Below are 17,023 nucleotides of genomic sequence, written 5' to 3' on the forward strand. Positions count from 1 at the left end.
TAGCAGTGTAAAACATGCATGACGACACAAATGAAGTTAGCAAAAACAGTACTATAGCATTTCCCTGTTGCAACATATGGAAATCCCCGATTGCTTAAGACCACAGAAATGTTTACACAGAAGCCACTTTTGGGCTTGTCGCTTGCAGTGAATTGAAGATCAACAGCTCACACACAAAAGCGTTCAACTATACACTGCTATTTTACGTAGAGCCTTTACGTTAGGTATTGAAGTGCCCAATTAATTTTACAGATTGTAAGAAATCCTTAAAATAAAAAAATAAAAATAAACAGAATTGTGAGCAACTTCTAATGGTATACGTGTGCGGGATGGAAAAGGAAACGGAATAATGATCATGTTTCTATTAAAAAAAAACTTGGTTCCACCAAACAGTTTTTTACTGATCGATCTGAACTGGTGAGACGTAACAACACGTAACAGTGCCTCTACAAGGAAGCATAATGCATGTTTAACGACGTTTTCTAGGTTCCAAGAAATTGAAATGTGGCATTTCACTGAACAAATATACAACTCGTAGAATGTAACCGAAGTTTTCATTGATTAGTCTTATATTACCGAAAGACTGCGTCTGACCTTTGGCAGTTCACTGACAGTGACACAGACGGGCGATAGCATATGGCTTGTCTAGCCTCGCTACAAGTTGACTAGAACTGACTACTACGATAGTATAACTATAAAGTTATCGTTGTATTAAAGCTACAGTAGTAACTATAGGCCTAGGCTATATATCCAACTGCTAGAATAGGAAAGTAGAATTCAACTGGCAAGAAATGGTTATAAAAAACTTTGTTGGGACTGAGATGGCCGTCTGCTCTTGCTGTTTGCCTATATTGGTCTAACTGCTAATTAAGAAATTGCTGATTATTTAACATTGGAACTTGAATATTCTTCTATAAAAGTATGCCCATTGTAAAAAATAGAAGCAGCTGCATGTCAATCATTATTAAGTGTCATTTAAAACAAAAACAGATCATTTAACCATTTACTGGGGGAGGGAGAGAGGGTGGGGAGGGGAAGCGGAGGGGAGGGGAGGGGACGGTTGGATCTTTTAAGAGAGGTTATCTAGCTGCTATTTCTTTTCCCAAGTTGATTTTTATTTTGAAAGTATGTATAAACTGTATACCAGTTTTCATTTGGACAATCCGATACAAAATATTGAAAATAGCCAGAAAGTAAACAGAGAAATATATTTTGGGAAGTTAGTCGTTTTGCGTTTCGACCTATTTTCCAAGCACCCGCATCATGCATCAACTAGTTATATGCACAGCAATAATGGCATCTTGGTTGTTTCATTAATGTGTGGTGCCTTTCAGTAAAAAAACTGCAGCAACTTTTTGAAGATCTTTCACTGAGCTTTAGCTTTTGTAGACTTAAACTGCCAGAAAATGTTTTACCTCAGCATGACGTCATAACCTCTAGTGTATATATCAGTCTTTATCTTAATTCACACGATATGGCTTCTATGTAATAAATTTCTTTGCTTCACACTCTGTAATACGACCACAACAAAACAGCAGTTGAAAGGAACTTGGTTTGGCATTCTTGCACAGTTTCAGGAAATAGGTTTATATTGGTAATGTGGAAATTCCCCAGGTACAAGCTTCGTTTACGTGGTTGGCGCTGTCTTGTGTACGTAAGTTCGGTGAATATTAATAAGGCTGAAATACACTAAGTAGCATTGAGAGAGAGAGCATGCCTGGCGCCATTTGATCGCTGGAAGGAGGATATATATATTGTTGTTTGAGGGTGGGGTGGGGTGGGGGGGTGGGGTGGAGACCAGCTAGCTTTGTAGACGGGGACAGACTTCGAGACTGGAGTAGCAAAGTTTTTTATCTCGAAATGAGGGCCAAACAAAAATGATAAGGAAGGGATGGGAGGGGAGTGTTAAAGCTTTCCTGGTGTGCACAGCACGCGATCATTTGCACTATAAATGTAACTGACTCATTTTCAGAACCATGGCGCGGGTTCGGGGTGCGAAACCCCGGATGCTGTATCATTTGCAGAAACTTCGTGATTTTCTCGTTGCGAATTTCAATCGCAAAGAGGATGTACTACTCTGACATTAAGTTCCCCAGACCGGAGTTTGTCAAGATTAATATATATATATATATATATATATATATATATATATATATATATATATATATATATTTGCCGTTGTGATGTATCTCCTTTGTGTTTGTGTGTGTTTGCGAGCGGCGGGGCTCAGGGGATATTTCTGTGGGTAAGGAGAAGGGATGAGGGAGGGAGATTGCAACTTTCAGTTCTGATTTGAGACCCATTTCTGATTTCCTATTGGGTTTATACTACAGTGCCACCACATCACCTCCCCGTATATAACCCCCTTACGAAGAGCTTGGGTATTTGTGCGCAACTATGTAACAGTCAACGACATTATGATTTGCTTGAAATCTATCAAATTATTTTGATTTCACAATCTGTGGGCACAGAAGCCCAATTTGTATAGTTTTCTTCTCTTAGGGAATCGGGGTGGGAGGGAGGGAGGTAAGTGGTGCGGAGGGAAGAGTGGTGGGTGTGGGAGTTAGTGGTGAGGAAAGGAAATGTACAGAAATGAGCATTTGATGACAGGTAATTATTTTCTTACATACTGGTAGAGCGCCATCTTTATATATTGTTTATATCAGAGCCAGTTTTACATACTAGTAGAGCGCCACCAAATGGTACTGTCAGCAGTATGAGTTTTATATATACAAACCAACAATTGTAGACCCGCTGCTTCTAAACCTACGGAAGCGTAGAAGGGACATTGCATTGACGAGTTACCAACTTGACAAAACGACAATTATCTGCATATTGACGAGTTGCACGCTTACTACCATCTCGACAAGATGACAAAATTCAGAAAATTGATGCATTGACGAGATAACGGATCTCGTCAATGCAACAATTTTCTGCAAATTGACGAGTTGCACACTTACTACCATCTCGACAAAATGACAAAATTCAGAAAATTGATGCATTGACGAGATAACGGATCTCGTCAATGCAACAATTTTCTGCAAATTGACGAGTTGCACACTTACTACCATCTCGACAAGATGACAAAATTCAGAAAATTGACGTTTTGACGAGATAACGGATCTCGTCAATGCAACAATTTTGTGCAATTTGACGAGTTGCACACTTACTACCATTTCGACAAGTTGACAAAATTCAGAAAATTGACGAGTTGACGAGATAACGGATCTCGTCAATGCATCAATTTTCTGCAAATTGACGAGTTGCACAGTTACTATCATCTCGACAAGATGACAAAATTCAGAAAATTGATGCATTGACGAGATAACGGATCTCGTCAATGCAACAATTTTCTGCAAATATGTGGAATTGATTTAATTTATAGGCCTATATAACCATCCTCAAACAATTAGCAATTAAAAATTTGGGAGTAACATGTCATCCTTGACAAAAAAAAACAACAACAAAAAACATTTTATTATCATTCTCTATTGGTTTCTTTAAAATGCTTCTTTTTTGAAGAAATTCGTTTGCTTGGTTATTTCCTTATACGAGAGTAGAACAAAAAGCAATGATTACGTAATATGATTATGACAGAATTATAAAAAATGAATATTTGAAGAAAAACCTCCACAAATTTAGTTAACTTCATGGAAGAAGATCATAATCAATAATCTGAGACGCAACATTTCATATCTCAAACGTGAACATCAAATCATATCGAGGAGTATCATTTAACTCATGCATGAGCTACTGTAACGTTGCACTGTTAAACAGCTAAACTACATCAATCATGGTATACTACCCCCCCCCTCGGCCCCCTCCCAACCAACAGGGTCATTACTGAGTCCATGCAAAACCAATAAAACTCCCAACAGTTCCCAAGGATAAGTCCCCCAAAAAATCAGTAGCAGGGAGGTGATTAATACATAATTCTCGACTCATAAGGCACTACTTTCCTGTCATATACCCCACATAATGAAATCATAATGTAACCGTTCGCCTCGACTTGTGTATGCAAATAAGGTTAGGCTTAGGTATATATGTACGTATGCTATATGAAAATATTGCTCAGTATTGTAAAATAGACTTATATATATGTTTTGCTTGCCTACGTGGTAATCAGTATACATCATTGTGAAACTCGTAAATTGTATAAAAAGTGGCGAAACGTACGTTGCCTTGACGACCAACTAGTTTAAAATGAACGCCATGTCAAGAGATTGTTGACAAAACTCAAACACATGCCATTTAATAATTGTTGCTTCGAATTCAATTTGCATTGCATCAGTGTGCAGTGGCGTAGGAAGGTATTTTTGAGTGGGGGGGGGGGGGCTGAAGACTGATAGCCGGCCTGGGGGAGGGGTCTAACTTTTTTTTGCATTTCCAGGTGGCCTCAGATGCAGTTTGGTGCAATAAAGCACACTTCAACACCCACTCCATTTTGTAAACTAATTTTGTATTTTCACCTGGCCTTAGATACAATTTGGCGCTTCAAATGAGACTTTTTTTCTCATTTGGAAATGAAAAAAGGGGTTTTCTGACTTGCGAAGCGGGGGGGGGGGGACGGAATGATGCTTCCGCCCCTCCACATTTTTCACTGGGGGGGGCTGGGGCCCCCAGTCCCGCGGTTCCTACGTCCTTCTCAGTGTGAATGGTACACGCAATTCTTAATTCACAACTCTGGGTGTCGCGCAATCACTCTCCCACACACACACATACAAGGAAACAGGTAGTAGCCTACTATATATTACTCGCTAATCGTTCACTATTTGCTCCTGCATATTAACATCTAGTCATGATGTACCATTATTCTTTCATTACGATATAGTGGCAATGCTCTGAAAAGATTGATTTATAGCTGCAATTACACGTTCGCGAGATCACTATGTCGAAATCAGATTACGCTTACAACCAAAGACATATCGCCATAATAACAATGGTATAGGCTAAGCACGGTTTGTTTACGTCTCCGCGAGATTAAATTTACTAGCGATGCAAATGTAAACCATGGAAAGCAGTAGGATATATAGAAACAAGCGGTACGAATTTGTTGTATATTGAGTCAGAATATTGACCAGATTGTAAGTAGAATTGTTTATCTAGTTTATTTAGTGTAAACAGTGTTATCTGAATAAACTCATCTAGCACGGATGTTCAGCTTCAACGAATTCCCCTTAATTGGTCCTTGATATTCCATTAATAATATATATATATATATATATACTAGAATTTTCATTGAATAAGATAAAGAATATTTTAGATTATAAATATGAATGTTAAGGTGGCATCCGGAATGTCATTTAGAGAAAAGCGCCAACGTTAGATAATCTCGTGCATCAGATAGTACAATGGGAAGTATAACTCTACTGTGCACCCATCCACTGACATTGCTGTCACTAATTAACATAAAAGATTACGTTAAATGTGGGAAAACATTTACTTTTTAAATTTGTATTTTCTCATCTTCATTTTGAGATTATTACAGAGCTATTAGCAGACCAAAAAATTAAGACAATTGATGGAATATAAAATGTTAAAATATAGGCAACGATAATGCAATAGATGATTGTAGTAAATATTGATAAAAACAATAGATATGAGTCAAAACAATAAACAGTAGTAGAACAATAGATCATTGGTTGAACAATAGACTAATGCCATGACAAACATTTGTTTTAGCTCAATGAATATGGTTAATTTATTGTTAGTCTTAAGTTAACCGATATCGTTACCATGGCAATGAATACAACACTTTATAAACTGGGTTGTGCTCTGACAACTTCCTTATTACGGTATGCCTGTAAGTTGTAGGTAACAATTAGTATTGTAGTGTTGACCACAATCTCTGATCACAACGACAATAAAGTAAACACCGCCCCCCCCCACCCTCTGACACAATCTTTATCCCGACCTAACACCCACCTCGACCCAATTTTCATCCTTGTATGGCATATGATCTGACAAGTAGGCCCTAACTTACATTGACAGATCTGGGAAAGATAGGGTGGTGCTTTAGGAGTGTCCAATGAGGGCGCAAGAACGTTCGGCTTGTACAAGTCGCATCGCGAGCCCATCACCCTTTCTTCCCCTCCACCCTGTTCTCTCCGAAGTCCTCATGATACGTCATCGGATGAGACACCACCCTGATCTTTCAGAATATGTAACAAAAACCTCTCCTTTCATCAATCCAAATTTTGCCATCAGCACAATCTTACAAAACATATTTCCTTAAATTATTACAATTTCTAAGCTGTTTCTTCTCTTTGATTGTTCTTACGGTATTTTTGTTATTGGTGTATATTTGTTAATTATCGTTGATATCATCTTTTTCTACATGTAAATACTCCCACAATACGTGCAACGCCTCTGTCGCATCATCAAACAGCATATTAATCCTATAGGGAAAAAGAAGATGGCGCAGCAAATTCCAAGTAGTGTAAAATCCTCCTGGAGTACCCCTGTTCGACATTTAGGGCAAGTGCCCCCAGCTCCTACCATAACTACTTGGGTTGTGGTGGTTTGGTGTTGAGTCGAGCGGATAATCGCGTCATTTGACGGGGGAACTGTCTGGTAGGTGACACCTGAAAACACGACAAAAACAAATAAAGGAGACAGATATTACGAATGAAATATCACAACCCCACCTGAAAAATATCAATTAAGAAACAAACTCTGAAATATAATTTATATTTAATCGGCCAATATATATTTACATATTTAATAGGCCAAACAATAGATCATGGACAAAGACAAATTAATACAACAAGCGATAAAAGACAATAAAGGAATACAGAGCATTAGAGCAATGTTAGAGCAATGTTAGAGCAATGAGCAATATAAACAAAAGAAAAGAGAAACAGGTAAAAAGAAGAAACATCGAGATCCTAGAGCAAGATAGAACAAAGGAGACAACAACAGAGCGAAAAGACAAAACAGTAGAGCAAGGCAAAGAAACATAGCAATAGAGCAAGATAGAACAGAGGTGAAGGTATAGAGCAATAAAGCAAGACAGACAAAAGACAACAAAAGAGGGGAAATCAAAACAGTAGAGTTTGATAGAAGAAGACAAAAAGACAAAAATACAGCAAGATAGAACAAAGGAGCAAGGTAGAGCAATAAAGCAATATAGATAAACTTCGAAACAATAGAGCGAAATACATAACAGTAAGGTAAGATAGAGCAAGACAAAAAGACAAAAATAGAGCAAGATAGAACAAACGAGCTAGGTAGAGCAATAAAGCAATACAGATAAAATTCGAAACAATAGAGCGAAATACATAACAGTAAAGTAAGATAGAGCAAGATAAAAAGACAAACAATAGAGCAAGATAGAACAATGGAGCAAGGTAGAGCAATAAAGCAACACAGACAAAAGACAACAAAAGAGGGGGAATCAAAACAGTAGAGTTTGATGGAAGGAGACAAAAAGACAAAAATAGAGCAAGATAGAACAAAGGAGCAAGGTAGAGCAATAAAGCAATATAGATAAACTTCGAAACAATAGAGCGAAATACTAATAGTAAGGTAAGATAGAGCAAGACGAAAAGACAAACAATAGAGCAAGATAGAACCAAGGAGCAAGGTAGAGAAATAAAGCAAGACAGGCAAAAGACAACAAAGCAAGAGACAATTATGATTGTTTAGGATATTTATACCTTTGAGTATGCCTTGTCTACCAAATGTTGTTGCTATGGTCAAAATTTTAGCAAGACTGCCTTCCACGTGTTATCATCAAGCAATGCTGCTAGCCTAGTGTTATTATTTACCTATTTTTAATTATCTCCGAAGTGGCAAGCCTTTCTCAATCTCTTAACTGTTTCAATTTCTTTGTAGCCTCATAATATTCATTAAAGATTTAAGGTTCTGAGTATACCTTTTAATTCTACAGACGGACAGAAGAGGGATAGGGGAGGGTTTAAGCTAAATGCCAAGCACCTAATAGTTTGTTTCCGAAACAGGGCAGAAGAAATATACCTTTCCTTTCTCAGAATACCATAGATATACATAAGACCCACAACAAATTCCTTTCCGACCCCCCCCCCCTCCCCGTCGACCCCTCCAACCCCTCCAGCAAATTATTTGTTACTATCATGCACTTCTGCCATCAAGCTATCCTTTGCGGCTAACCGTTGTCATTAAAAATCATATAATATGCTTAACATAAAAGCAACATCCATTTACACTATGTTGGCATTTCAGTGAATGTTATTACAACTTCATCCTATGTTATAATGTGAAGTTAATGAACCGGATAAAACTTGACCCGTTTGCTAACTTGTGAAAGCACTTTGTTTAACTATTACTTACAACAACAAAACAGGAACCACGAAAAACCTGTTCAAATGTACACTTAGATTCGCTGACACAAAATTGCATATTTTTCAATAATTGCTGCCAAAGGTCATGAAATTTATCGTGACGTGTGTTATTTACAAATTTGCTGACACTTTTAAATATTTATTATAGTCAATAGAAACTGCAGATAATTTTATTTCCATATAAAAGGCTGTTGAAGATTGACGATGCTTGATTTGTAATAATTCATCATGACACAACTCTGTATGCTATTGATCTTACAAATACATATTAGTCACTGATATCGAAAGAATGAAAGGTAAAACGACTTAATTTGTAAGTTGGGACTTTCCCTAATTGTCATCATTATGACATTGTGACGCGTAGGAAAGTAAGGACGTAAGAAATTAAAAACCAGAACTCACCCAACTTTAGAAACCCCTTTCCCGACTTAGAAGCCCCTCCCCAGTTGCTTCCAGAATCCTGGCCGTGCACTATAGCAATTATTCATGTTGTAGCAATATCTTCTCTGACCTCGCATAACCCACCCACCCCGCCCACCCCACCCCTTCACTCATCCCTTCCATGGGATTCTCTCCTCTTAAGACCATTGACCAGAATAAGACAATGGGCATTAAAGTACTATCGTTAATGCTATAATTTAAAATAGTAGTTAAATATTGTCAATGCTTTTACTTTCGAAGGAAATTGCGATTTCATGACGGTTTAGAAATGCTTTCAAACAGTAACAAACTAAGACCACGTGACTCGAGAGACATTTATATCTATTCGCTTTTTTTTATTAATGAGGATTATGTAATGCAGTGGTACAGATCATCAGTAAACATTTACGGCATGCTTTCTTGACTTACTAGTCCAACAATTTTTGATATGTATTTCGATATTGAAAGGGGGCAGCAATTCAAACTCCATCAAAATGGTATTTAATTGCAACCTACACTGTTGCAAGTTCTTTACATTGTATCATCACATAACGAGTCATTTTGTACTTATTATTATAAGTTCCAATCAACAGTAACGACTGTAATGTAATTGGTCTAGCAGACCAATGGTCACATGTTATATGCTGTAAATAATAGCTGATGGGGTATGTAGAATTTGCAATGGCATAATCAAGCGAACTATATTTGTGACGTCACTAATGCCGTATCACGCATAGAACATAGATTGCTCTGCAGTTTTCTTGATGCGAATATTTCTTCAAGATGGCCTCTCTCCTATCTATAGGCTATCTATAGGCCTAGCACACTAAATGTGGAATGCATACAATCAAAGTACCTTTATTGAGGAGAGGTGGGTACCTTTCTAGCGCCAGTGGGATACACACGGGCTATGCCTAGTAAATATTGGGCATGGGACCGGTCTGCGCTATTTGACTGATTTCCAGACGAAACTCCCTTGAACTTTACCTTATTATTCCCCAATAAGGACTCCATGTAATGCGCATATCCACAAGCCCCCCCCCCAACCCACCACCCTTCTTAGACCAATGACGATCTGATATATTACATCCCAAAAGTCTCCCTTACCAAACCATGTTTGGACACAAATACATAATCAAACGAACAACCATTCCCCAACATACAGGAAGTATAGCGGACTTATAATGCAACTTTTCTACTCCATCTATCCATCTGCTTAAAACAAAATTGCAAAGTTACCAACAATTTACAAAAGAAAGAAAAAAAGTCATTTTCACCCTTTACCAAAAACACATTATTATCGATACCGTTGAGTCGCTTATAACCGCTGTTCATACGATATATGTCCATGAATTCATTAGTGTAGTTAAAACAAAAGACTGTTCGTCATGCCCCTTATATCATGTTACGCAAGTTTCTCGGAGAAATAAGGTTTCTCTTTACAATAAGAATACCATCATCACAGGGTAAAATAGGCTTCCACTTACCCATGCCAGGTTGTGGTGGGTACGCCATTCCAGGTTGGGGAGGGTATCCTTGCATCGGTGGAGGGTAAGCACCACCAGGAGGAGGGGAATACGGTGGCGGAACATCTGCGGAGTCCGTTTTCTGTGGTTCGGGCATTCCAGGGTTGGTGCCAGTGTTACTCGGTGGGTATGGCGTTGTGCTTTGTGAATCCATTCTGCCGTTATTTGACGTTTCGCCGAAAGAATACAGAATCCTGTTCTGACTGAACCCAGTTAAGAAGGAAATGACTCCTTCCTTGTCGTCGCGAAATGCCTCAAATATCAGTTATTCGATCCGTTACGTACACAGACGGTTATCCGTAACAAAATCAATAACTAAACTTTCCGTTTTTCTGCTAATAATTTATACTCAATGTAGCGATCCTCTAACTTATTGAACCTTACAATATCAGCACGTTTACCATCTTTGAATTAGTACAGATAAGTGTATCTTGTGCTGCAGGCTCTAATATCGTTCATCACGCGTTTACCAACGTAACGATGAGTCCGCAGTATGAAACACAAGCTCAAAGTCCGGAGTCGCGCCAGTAACTTGAGCACTCTAGTATAAGGAACTATCTTTTCTATCTCATTAAGAGAATGCTTAATCATTAACTTCGGCTCTCAAACAGTAACAAAGTACAAAATATCTCTAATGAACATTGCCTGTCATCCTGTGCTATAGATATATAACGATAAATTAATTAGCGTTAGGACTGCAGGTTTACACAACAAACGCCAGCTTACAGTCAAACTTACATAAATTAAGCAGTATGTAATTCCTGTTTGGTCGCGTGTTTGTGCCTGCGTCAAGACTATATAGATAGCATAATAAAACTTGGAATGAATTATCCAATGAACTATCCAATGAATTATCCAATATGTATATATATATATATATATATATATATATATATATATATATATATTGGATAATTTATTGGATAGTTCATTGGATAATTCATACCCAAGTTTTATTATGCTATCTATATCTATATATATGTGGGTGTGTGTGTTGGTTTCATGAAGTAAGAAGTATAAAGCACTTAACATGACGGAATATCGTTACATTTGATAAATCACGCTGATTTTTAATTGCCAAGGTTAGCAACCTTTCCCTCAATCAACCCCCTCCCCCCCCCCCCACACACACATAACCTCCCCCATTTTACATTTTCTGTACAATTTTTTACGAATTAGCAATGGGGTTTTACATCGAAAGGTATAAACAATGTTCGGTATATTTTGTCTTATTCTAATTTTCGGTGTACAAAAACCCTGTCCACAAAACCAAGTACTTCCAAATGTGTATATATGTGTACCTCGGTCAAATCCGATATTCAATGTCCTTAAGGTTGGATGTAAAATGGGGTCGTTTAAGCAGACTCTCATATAGAGTGTCTGGCGGTCCTCCCCCCCCCCCCCTCTCACCTACAACAGACAAATCAACGTTTATACTTTAGGTGCATTCCGAGGCATATCTCATTATAAATGAGGTCTATATAATCATGTTTCAACGCATTTAGTTTGTGTTGGAAAGGGGTGTACACCCACACACACCCCTGGACCAGCGCCTAAGGGCCCCTCGTGTCTGGAGGGGTCGTCTTTTATTCTGAATGTAAGAAAATCCCAGACTGGATGCGAGACCATCTCCCCCACCCCCCCCCCCCCCCTCTCCCCCTCCCTTTCCGCACACCACTGCATGGTGCTTATCAATCTGGAAAACTGCAAGAATATGTCTTATCATATAATGACGTAAGTCACGTTTCACACCATAGGGTTTCCACATACACTAGTAATGTATAGTACGGGGAAAATAATACCATGGAGACAACAGTCGTTTGTGTTTTCAATTTTATTTTAAGATTATCTTAATGAGTCTAATTAGTTTAGTGATGTGCGGAGACAACAAGTACATATACTGCAATTAAATAAGTTAAAAGTGCCTTCACAGATTTGACAAGGTTAGGGTTGGGGTTAGGGGTCTTGCTTAACCACAGTAAACTATATATACATATTAAATATCAGAACCCTTTCCAACTGGATAACATATGGGTTTTAGCAAGTTTTCGTACAAAAACATAATAAAGAAAAACAATAGCTCATAATTCGTAATATTTCTTGCACCGACACAATATTTGTTGGTTTGTACTCCAAAATATCCATTTCGTAATCTACACAATTAAAGCGACATTTTAAAAACGTTTATCATTAACATATACACCTTCCTTCTGTACCGCACTGCCCTTATTTTTTGTTATTGATATGACGCAGTTCCCTCACTTACCTGTCTCCAAACAACTTCGGCACTCTCACTAATTACCGTACCATGACTATATCATTCTGGTTAGGGTTTAAAGTTGTAAGAAGACAGGTAAGGTCCTCGTACATAAATACTGAAGCAGACAAGTTTTAAGACCTCTGTCACTATCAACAATCTGCCTAGAGTCTCGGGAATTTTCTAACTAGCGCCCCCCCCCCCCCGCCCCTCCGCTCTCCTCACTTCACGAGATTATCATTTCTAGCGATCTTGTGTTCATATCCAACCGAATCACTTCTATAATAACTCGGAAAAAAGTATTATATTAGTATTTCGATATATACATCTTAGTGAAACTGGTATTCATGTTTTATTTTTGTCAGGGATAGACAGCACGCTGGATGTCATTGTCAATGGAGGTAAAAGTCCTCTCATTAGCATAGAGGTATACATTGGATCCGTATCGCTGTTGTATGGCCACCATAGAGTCTATATACATATTAAGAATGTGCTCGAACACATTGAATTTTAAACTGTTGACTTCCTACTTTCAAATGAGAAGATGATCCGTTTAACATGGCACTTTATTCAAGACCATTAACGTGACGTGTAGGCCTACTCGTATATAAGAATGCCGGTTATTGTAAGTTGTTTGCACGGTGACCTTTCACATGTAATAAACAATTGAAACAACATGATATTAAGTTTCTTCCGGTTAATATGTTTAGACTACCCATGTTATGTTCCTGTTTGAGATTCCTGGTTTGCTTCTCTGAAGCTCTTCGTGCGTTATTGCGTTATTGTGCGTTAATGCATTCACTTCAAATTATGTACCAACGCTACGTTGCAACCCCCCCCCCCCCTTCCCCAAACCCACTCTTCCACTCCCTCCTCCTCTTTAGTGACATGGAGGAAAAAACGGTTCAGTCTGGGGATTTTTGGGTTCAGCCTAGGAAGAATTGGGCCAATTGTACAGGTGTAACCTCTCCGCCACACCACCCTTATTCAACCTCACAGAGAGTATTTATCGACAAAACCTTTCGTTTAGGGCTATATAGTCATAGACCTAATTTATAGTCTAATTATATGCCTCATTGAATGCACCATTTGTTTAAATTGTCCACTGGGAGGACCCCCTCCCCCACCCAACGCCTCCTCCTAGGAGACGGCTTCAATCACCCCACGGTAGCACACCTTCGTTATAAAATCCTTTATTCACCTCTGGCCGTCCTATAAAGGTTCAGGCCCCTACCTCCAATCAGTTGGGAGAATTTGCCCCCCCCCCTCCTCCTCCACCTTTGAAATCTTGTGCACGCCACTGTCTCTCTTCCCTCACCTTTTCCATCCGTTCCCACCCCCTCACCCACCCCCATCTAAATAAGAAAATGGTGAGCAGTCATTTAGTTACTTTTCCAATTTTTCTTCGTGACAATAACGTCGTTCGATTTGTAATCTTATTTGATGCATTTTGAATGTTTTGTATTTGCGTGCCATCATGACCTTACACCGTGCTGATGCTTACACAACTTTTTACCGCTCTATCCAAGAAATTTGCTGTGCCAGTTGGCTGCTCCTGATTTCGATTAGGATGGTGTCACCAAATTTGAGCATTTTTCTAAGCAAAATAGCACTTTTAAGGTATGCAAATATAGTGCCGTCAGTGGCCCATTTCTCCAATGAGAATACCGCAGACGGACCCAACCTTAAATTTATTGTGACGTATCATCTACCGCGTGATATGACTAATGCAACAAAATGTATGCATTGCGGAAAATTAGGTTGCTATGCAAACAGAACCGTATCCTTCATGAGAGCGATAATGTATTTACACTGCATTTGTCTTTTCGGTTCGATTTGCTTTGCGAGACGTAATCCATGGTAACGCTCTGTCATCTTTAATACACTAATCTGTTACATTTACACTCCAGTACGTACGTCAGGTATGTCTCCATGTGAGGTGGGTCTAATACTGTTGGGTCCAGCCGATAACAGTGCCGTCACCTTGGACCATCTGTTTATCCGCTGCTGTTCCTGTCCAGTTTCAAAAATAATTCTCAATAAAAAAAAAATTAAAAAAAAATGTTGGGACATTTCTTGTAAATAGTCTCTACTTGAAAGGTGTTGAGAATTTAGATAAACAATTGACGTATGTTTCATGATGACGTCACTATTTTTTACTCTACATGTTACTTGCGAAGGTGAATATAAGCAACCAATGTGGTGTACCCAAAAAATGGGAAATCCCTTAGGTTCAAAATTTTCGTAATGAAACCTCCTGCAAGCTATTAAGGTGCCCTACTGTCGTGTGGTTGCCATAGCGACGTAAACAGACGCATTTCGAGTGGATTTTTATTGTTGTTTCATTAGTTAATGTCGGCGTGACATTAAATGATGTTTCACATTGATAGTTTCATAGAGTGACTCTTAAATTTCAGGGCATATTTCAAACAAACAATAACGACAAAATCCGATCATGCGGATAAATACAGGGCATTAAAGGGTGTCATCACGTGATGACCTGATTTACATATAGATGGCGCCACATTGCGCACACTGCTGCCGCTTCATCATCAAACAAAACAGAAGTCCAATCGGGAATAAGAAGATTGCACAGCAGATACCTAGCGGTGTGAATGTATCCTGTAGGGTTCCAACTCGGCATTGAGGGCACGTGGGTACGCCCACCATCACCTGTGTGGTGGTGACTGTCTGGTGTTGAGTGGAACGTACAATGGCGTCGTTCTGTGGAGGCGTAGTCTGGTATATTGCAGCTGAAAATAGAAGAAGAAAAATAAAAAGATAAACAAAATTATGACCAACCTAGTAAAAAAAAAACGATTGATAAATGATTCATAACTCAAGCTTTTAATATTTATAGTCAGACAATAAGACATCGTTTATCAATACCAAGTCAAGTTTAACGTTTGCACCGTCTGGACTCCTGCTGGACTGCTACCGACTAGCGAGTTATGTTTCGGATCAATCTACTGTGTGTCATGTTGAATCACGTTTAAATCTGCCCACTACATAGAATGAATATATAGAAAACAACGGAAGTCTGTAACTTCAACTAAGTTATCACACGGTATCTTACCTATCTCCTCTACATATACGCACTCCGATTTACTCTAGCCATTTAAAGGGACATTGGTTTCATATGCCTCGTTACGTCTATATCCATTCAGCCATTTATTCCTGGTATATACCTGACTACTAATATATTCGAAACTTGCGAAGCTATAGTTTCAATGAATTTGAAATTACGTTATAGAATATATTAAATTAATTTGATATTATGTCATAAAAAGCATCAATGTATTGTCAGTACCACAAAGCTTGAAAGATATGCGGTCTTTACCACCGTCGGGAATAAATATTTTAAATGTAAAATAATCTATAGAACTTCCATTTAACCTCACATGACGACGCACTCTATGAATGCATTAAACTGATTATCAGTTTGTCTATCAAATTTTGTTGCAATAAAAACCTCAAACTGATCACTTTATCTAATTTAACGATAAAAGAAAATGGCACACCAATGCCCCTCACCCCCCCCCCCTACCATCAGGTTAAACATTTGTGCTAGTTGTACTACTCCGTTAAAAAAAAACATATAGTAGTCGACATACATCTGTATATCTACTTACGAGAAAAACCTGGTTGAGTCGGCGGTGGGTAAGCAAACGTACTATTAGGAGGCGGATAAGGTGCGGCAGTTGTCATGGCAGGTGGCATGGCAGGTGGCATGGCAGGTGGCATGGCAGGTGGCATGGCAGGTGGCATGGCAGTTGGCATGGCAGTTGGTGGACTGTACGGCGGAGGTTCAGCGGACGCAGTATTCTCTGGATCACCTTGTTTGATTTCTGCCATGCTGACTAGTCTCTTTGAGAAACCCAGTAAAATAATAGAAACAACTAAAATGACGAAAATATTAATTAGGAAATAAGAATAGAAATCAGTATTCCAATTATATTGGCTGAACACAACACAAGACTTGAATTGATATCAATATTGCAAAATAACCAATAAACAGCGTGACTGTCACTGATGCAATGTTCTGCATAGAAAAAGCTTGACTGAGATTTGCCCTGAATTTTTGTTTTCCAATATAATGAAGATTGTATTTGTTTGTTTTTTTACCGCGTAAAAGCGACATTGAAAGCGACGGGACTTTTCATAGAATTATGTACGTAAGTAGAGGGGCAAAGTCCATTCTGTGATATCAGTGACTGGCACTGCTATCTTCAACACAGTGTAATGATTAACTTCCTGTTGATGAACTGACCAGCCGTTTTGGGTTCATATAGTGTTAAGAATTAAGCATTATGCATATAACTGTCTCTTCTTTCAATCGAATTGTAAAATGAATGAATCAAAGCGAAACTTTTCACTGAGTGAAGAGTGGGTGTATCTACTATAGTTAATGATTCACCCCATTATCAATATTAACAATCACCGCTGTTGTTAATTACACCCTTTCCTAACGAATTTACACAGAGATGAAGTTTTACATG

At 38.5% G+C, this 17,023-nt stretch overlaps 1 protein-coding gene across 1 annotated transcript; it reads right to left on the reverse strand.

Moving 5' to 3' along the window:
- Window positions 1-14,581: 14,581 nt before the first annotated feature.
- On the reverse strand, window positions 14,582-16,664 carry LOC139960458 (membrane protein BRI3-like). Its single transcript, XM_071958825.1, has 2 exons — window positions 16,157-16,664; window positions 14,582-15,277 (listed from the first exon to the last, which is right to left on the reverse strand). The coding sequence occupies exons 1-2, from the start codon at window positions 16,377-16,379 to the stop codon at window positions 15,030-15,032; spliced, it is 471 nt and encodes a 156-aa protein (XP_071814926.1). The 5' UTR covers window positions 16,380-16,664; the 3' UTR covers window positions 14,582-15,029.
- Between the last annotated feature and the right edge of the window lie 359 nt (window positions 16,665-17,023).

Source organism: Apostichopus japonicus, chromosome 19, assembly GCF_037975245.1.
Source record: "Apostichopus japonicus isolate 1M-3 chromosome 19, ASM3797524v1, whole genome shotgun sequence".
NCBI lineage: Eukaryota > Metazoa > Echinodermata > Holothuroidea > Aspidochirotida > Stichopodidae > Apostichopus > Apostichopus japonicus.